Below are 4,833 nucleotides of genomic sequence, written 5' to 3' on the forward strand. Positions count from 1 at the left end.
GAAAAACAAAGCCATACGGGGGACAGTCCCCCGTGTAACAATTTCTTTTGTTTTTTTTAGAAGTAAACGGGGACAATCCCCGTATTGATTTTTTTTTTCATTTTTTTTTGGACGGGGGACTGTCCCCCGTCTAGGTTGATTTTTCTGTTTTATTTTTTGAACGGGGGACAGTCCTCCGTCTACTTCAAATTATTATTTTTTTCCGTGTAGTGTCTTTTTTATTTATGTGCTCATAGTGGGTTCACTCGTTCATTTGAGCGAGACCTCTTTCATACAAAAGAGTTAATCTGCATTTGAAGACTACCCATAACCCTTGCTCTTAGCGCAAATTCCAACCACTCGACGGAATCCAAATGTTATTCCTGAGTACTACTGTCACCCACTTGCCGGCAAAGTATATATACTTTAAAAAAGTTAAAAAAATCTCTATTATAACACGTAATGGGCCTAGCGTAATGTCTACTGTCCTTCACAAAGCGAACTACTCTATGGCCTTGTACTAAAGCTTGCCGCATTTAAGCAGCATATGCCTATTTTTGAAGGTCACTCTCTCAATTGAGAATGCCCCTGACAAATCTATGAAATAGACTTTCTGATTTTGATTGCCAATTCCACAGCAATCGACTGTTAAATGGGACATACATGCTATCAGTTGTCAGTTGTCTCACAAATGCAGCACATCAGTTTCAATTGTTTTGTTTTTTCTCTCTCATGACTAGTCGACATATAGCAAATTACAAGGACAAGCATGCGAGAAGAGACCAATGAAGAAAAACACCACCAAATTTAAAGAGCTTGATCACGGTCGGCTGTGGTAGTAATGATGCGATCATTTTCGGGGAAGAAGAATTGGTGATTTTCCCGCATCAAACCATCAGCTAAATATTTATATGCAGCTTCAGTTAAATGGATGCCATCCCAATTAACAAACGTTGATGGAGAATCACAAACTTTTGCACCAACACTTCCACAATGAACATCTCGGTTACAGTTGTATGGACCTTTGCCTCCACAACATGCCTTCAGAGCTCCTCCCGCAAATCCTTCATAAAATAGAAAAAAAATGCACTTAGACTAATATACTTTGCTTTTGCTGTGGACAAACTCAGGTACTAATTGGACAGTGCTAGATGACATTTTGTGGGGGAACATATATAAGCAATGGAATGGAGGAAGAAGACATACCTAATAATTCAGGAGACTTGTAAAACTTCATGGCAACATTATAGTAATCAGCATAAATAATTCTGAAACTAGGGTATTCTTCTCTCAAGACAGCCAACTCTTTTTGAAGAAATTTGTTGTGGTACACAGAGAAATCGTTCAGCCACTTGATACAACCACTCTCATCATAATCCTCTTTGTTAGGGCTCTTGAATAGGGTTAAATACATGGCTGAACACCCAATTGGCAAGTTTCCAGGGACCAAGAACGCCACAGCACCTTCCTTTATTAAATCCTGCAGTCAGTCATTAACCCAGATTCTCAACCGTTAATTTGAGAATTTACGGGTTTATAATATGTGAAGTTTCTGTTTTACATGTTCAATTTCTTTGTATTACCTTGATCGCTAAAGAAATGGCATTGATGATTTTGGGTACAAAAGTACGAATCTCTTCTGTACCTCTTCCTTGGAAAAATGGATGATTATAATCGTTTCCACCGATTTCTCCCATGAGAATCAGAGATGTTTTAAGATATTCATGGCAATCATCTGATGATATTATGAACCATTAATATATTTGCTAATTAATTTATAAATATTAACGTAAAGAGACAACAAAAAAATAAGTTAACACCAGTGAGTTCAACTAACGAGTCCAAAAATATTTTGATTCCCAACTCGTGGTGATTATTGGCTGAACTTTATGAGTGTCTACTTCCTTTTCATAAAGAAAAAAGAAAAAGTGAGAAAGAAAATGCACCTGAAGATGGATTGCAAAGGGAAGGCAAGAGCTGTTTGAACCATTCGAGTTGAACTCCAAGAGAGTCATTGGTAACAACATTAATCTTTCTTTCTTCAAAAAATGAAGAATCCAAAGCTGTAGCTCCCCCAACGGCAAAGTTCACCCCCTGACGTAAATCCTTATTGCTGCTTCCAAGATATGGCGGTAGCAGCGGCAGTCCTACAGCATCGGCTGAAAAATACAAGGATATTTCTCAAGCACAACGATTTTTTAAATAGTTATAGACGTCGCCAAAAATATAAACTGACTTATTTTAATAATTAATATTTGGAACAAATAAACACTACGATCAGATACATACCAATGAAATCAAGAACTACACGACCATCACAGAACCGACCAGTAGCGCGATGAAAGTAGGTCTCTCCATAGGGTAATCTGGCCATATATTCATTTGGTTCGGAGTAGAGTCCATTTCCGGTATCAGCGAGAGAATCTCCGAAGCTAAAGATGGATTTGTAATATGATCCTAGAACTGGATTTGCAGTTGTAGCTAGAAGGATTAAGGCTATGATAAGAATATTAAAGTTGGAAAGGGAGAAAAGAGAGGAGGAAGGAGAGTAAGATGAAGCCATAGTGGAGAATGCACTGAGTGACAGAGAGTCCAAAATTTTGATTATAGTGGAAAAGAAAACCGGACCACTACAGAATCAAGACAAGGAATGAAACAAAGAAAATATAGATACACCTTTATAGAGAGGTGCAAACAACAAATAGCAAAACAAAGCCCGGATAGAGATATTTACTATATGCCCCGGATGATATGAAATGTATGGCAAATCATTGAACTAAACTTAAAGATTATATTATTTATTGATTTAGGTCACTCTCACGAAAAATCAGAATTCCATATATTTAAATTTTTACATGGACCGTATACGGTATAGTCAGTAACTGAGTTAAATGGAGACAAACGGGCACACTAGACCCCTTTTGTTTTCCATTTTTAGTGTAAAAGTACTTGGGTTTTTGTAGAATTTAGCAGGGGGGAAATGGAGGTTTGACCCACCATAGATATATACAAGTCACCGCTCGTCACTAAATGTGGACTTGTGATTCCTCCGATTTCTGCAGGATATCTTGTTCAAGGCTAATACACAAGAATGTTAATGGGAGTGCCAGGTTTAGTGTGGGTGTTACCAAACTATGACAAAAATTATTTTGTCCTATATAAAAATATGTTTTGTTTTATTATAGTTTTGGTATACTTCACTTAATTTGGTACCCCTATTAACAATTATTCTAATACGGAGTTTTAAACAATTGAAGTATGGAGTAGTTGTCACTTGTCACGATATCTTAATTAGGGATACAGATATCTAGTCTATACCATATAATATTAGATAATCTTTCAGATAATACATACATGACATCAACTACACAATGGTATAGTTTTCAAATTGTTGTTGGTAAGTCTTGTTTCTAGCTAGGAGGTCATATCCATTCACCTACACTAAAATGGAAATGCGTTGAAGACTTGTACATCCTTTTTCATTGATTAGTTGTTTTCGTAACACTAAAATGTTCGAGGTTCATCTTTTCTTATGTGATTCTACAGAAAACAATGCTGACAAATTTGCTAGAAAATTGAAACACAATGTCCTCTCGCAAAGGTACGTACTTAGTTTTAACCGACACTAGAAAACAGGTGGCTTTTAGGGACGGTCATTTTTTCAAAACCGTCCATAGAGATGGTTATTTGGGACGTTCATGGTCTGACCGTCCCTATAGGTATAGGGATAATTAATTTAAGGGTATTTTTAGGCCGTCCCTAAAAGAAAGTATAACAAAAAAATATTAGTGACGGTAGAATAGGGGACGGGCACAAAACCGTCACAAATGTTTCTTGGGACGGTTTTAGGGCTTTTTGGGACGCTTTCTGGCCGTCCCAAGAGGCCTTCTATTTTGTAGTGCGATTTTGGCAATGGCGGCCAAGCTTTTATATGACCGGTGAGTATGTTGGTACAATTTTAGATAGATATTCAGACAAGCGTCTTAATTATAGTGACAAGTTGTCTAAATTCCCTTTTAGTAATCGGAAAATGGGTCATTTCTCCAAATATTTTTAAATCACGGTTCAAATGGACGAGTAAAAAATAGTTTGGGTGAAATGGCCAAAAAAAATAATAATAAGGATGAAACCAGTTTCATCCTAACTTAAATTTAAAAAATAGTAAGGATGAAACTGGATACATCCTGTGTAAATTAAAAATAAGAAAAAATATTTGAAAATGGGCACGATAAAACTGGTTACATCCTGCTTATTTTTACATTTTTGTCCATTTGAACAGTATCAAAATCTAATTGTCCATTTCACCCAGGACTTGTTGATTTTGGTCTTTTTAACCAATCTTGTGTTTAATAATGCCACACATCAGATTGAAACACGAGTTATTTAATTGCAAGGGCGAATGCCATGTGTTTCATCTTAGATGTAGAAATTACACAAAATTAGTTAAAAAGACCAAAATCAATAATTTCTGGTGAAAAGAGCATTTAGAAATTGATATTGTCTAAATGGACAAAAATGTAAAAATAGCCAGGATGTAAACAGTTTCATCCTACCCATTTTCAAATACTTTTTCTTATTTTTAATTTACATCAGGATGCATCCAGTTTCATCCTTGCTATTATTTAAGTTTAAGTCAGGATGAATCCAGTTTTATCTTGCTATTTTTTTTGGTGTCCATTTCATCTATACTAATTTTTATTCGTCCATTTGAACCATGTTTTAAATATATTCGAACAAATGATCCATTTTTCGTAGAAATTATTGAATAGAATTTGGAGGTGTTTGTCGGTGAGATTTGATATATCCATGCACTTGCTGCTACTAACCCGACCTGACTGAACGGACCATACTAGC

At 36.0% G+C, this 4,833-nt stretch overlaps 1 protein-coding gene across 1 annotated transcript; it reads right to left on the reverse strand.

The window, feature by feature from the left end:
- Positions 1–579: 579 nt before the first annotated feature.
- LOC113338220 (GDSL esterase/lipase At1g28600-like) lies at positions 580–2,635 on the reverse strand. Its single transcript, XM_026583675.1, has 5 exons — positions 2,269–2,635; positions 1,926–2,138; positions 1,563–1,714; positions 1,186–1,459; positions 580–1,043 (listed from the first exon to the last, which is right to left on the reverse strand). Exons 1-5 carry the CDS (start codon positions 2,540–2,542, stop codon positions 787–789), a joined length of 1,170 nt encoding a protein of 389 aa, XP_026439460.1. The 5' UTR covers positions 2,543–2,635; the 3' UTR covers positions 580–786.
- Between the last annotated feature and the right edge of the window lie 2,198 nt (positions 2,636–4,833).

This window comes from Papaver somniferum, unplaced genomic scaffold (assembly GCF_003573695.1).
Source record: "Papaver somniferum cultivar HN1 unplaced genomic scaffold, ASM357369v1 unplaced-scaffold_19, whole genome shotgun sequence".
Classification (NCBI taxonomy): Eukaryota; Viridiplantae; Streptophyta; class Magnoliopsida; order Ranunculales; family Papaveraceae; genus Papaver; species Papaver somniferum.

Bases quoted from the DNA above. Each gene is read 5' to 3' on its own strand.
- LOC113338220 (XM_026583675.1), bottom strand. From the start codon at position 2,542: ATGGCTTCATCTTACTCTCCTTCCTCCTCTCTTTTCTCCCTTTCCAAC. The intron at 2,139-2,268 runs GTATGTATCTGA...TGTATTTTTCAG, and splicing joins TGTAGTTCTTGATTTCATTG to CCGATGCTGTAGGACTGCCG. The intron at 1,044-1,185 runs GTATGTCTTCTT...TATTTTATGAAG, and splicing joins CAAGTCTCCTGAATTATTAG to GATTTGCGGGAGGAGCTCTG.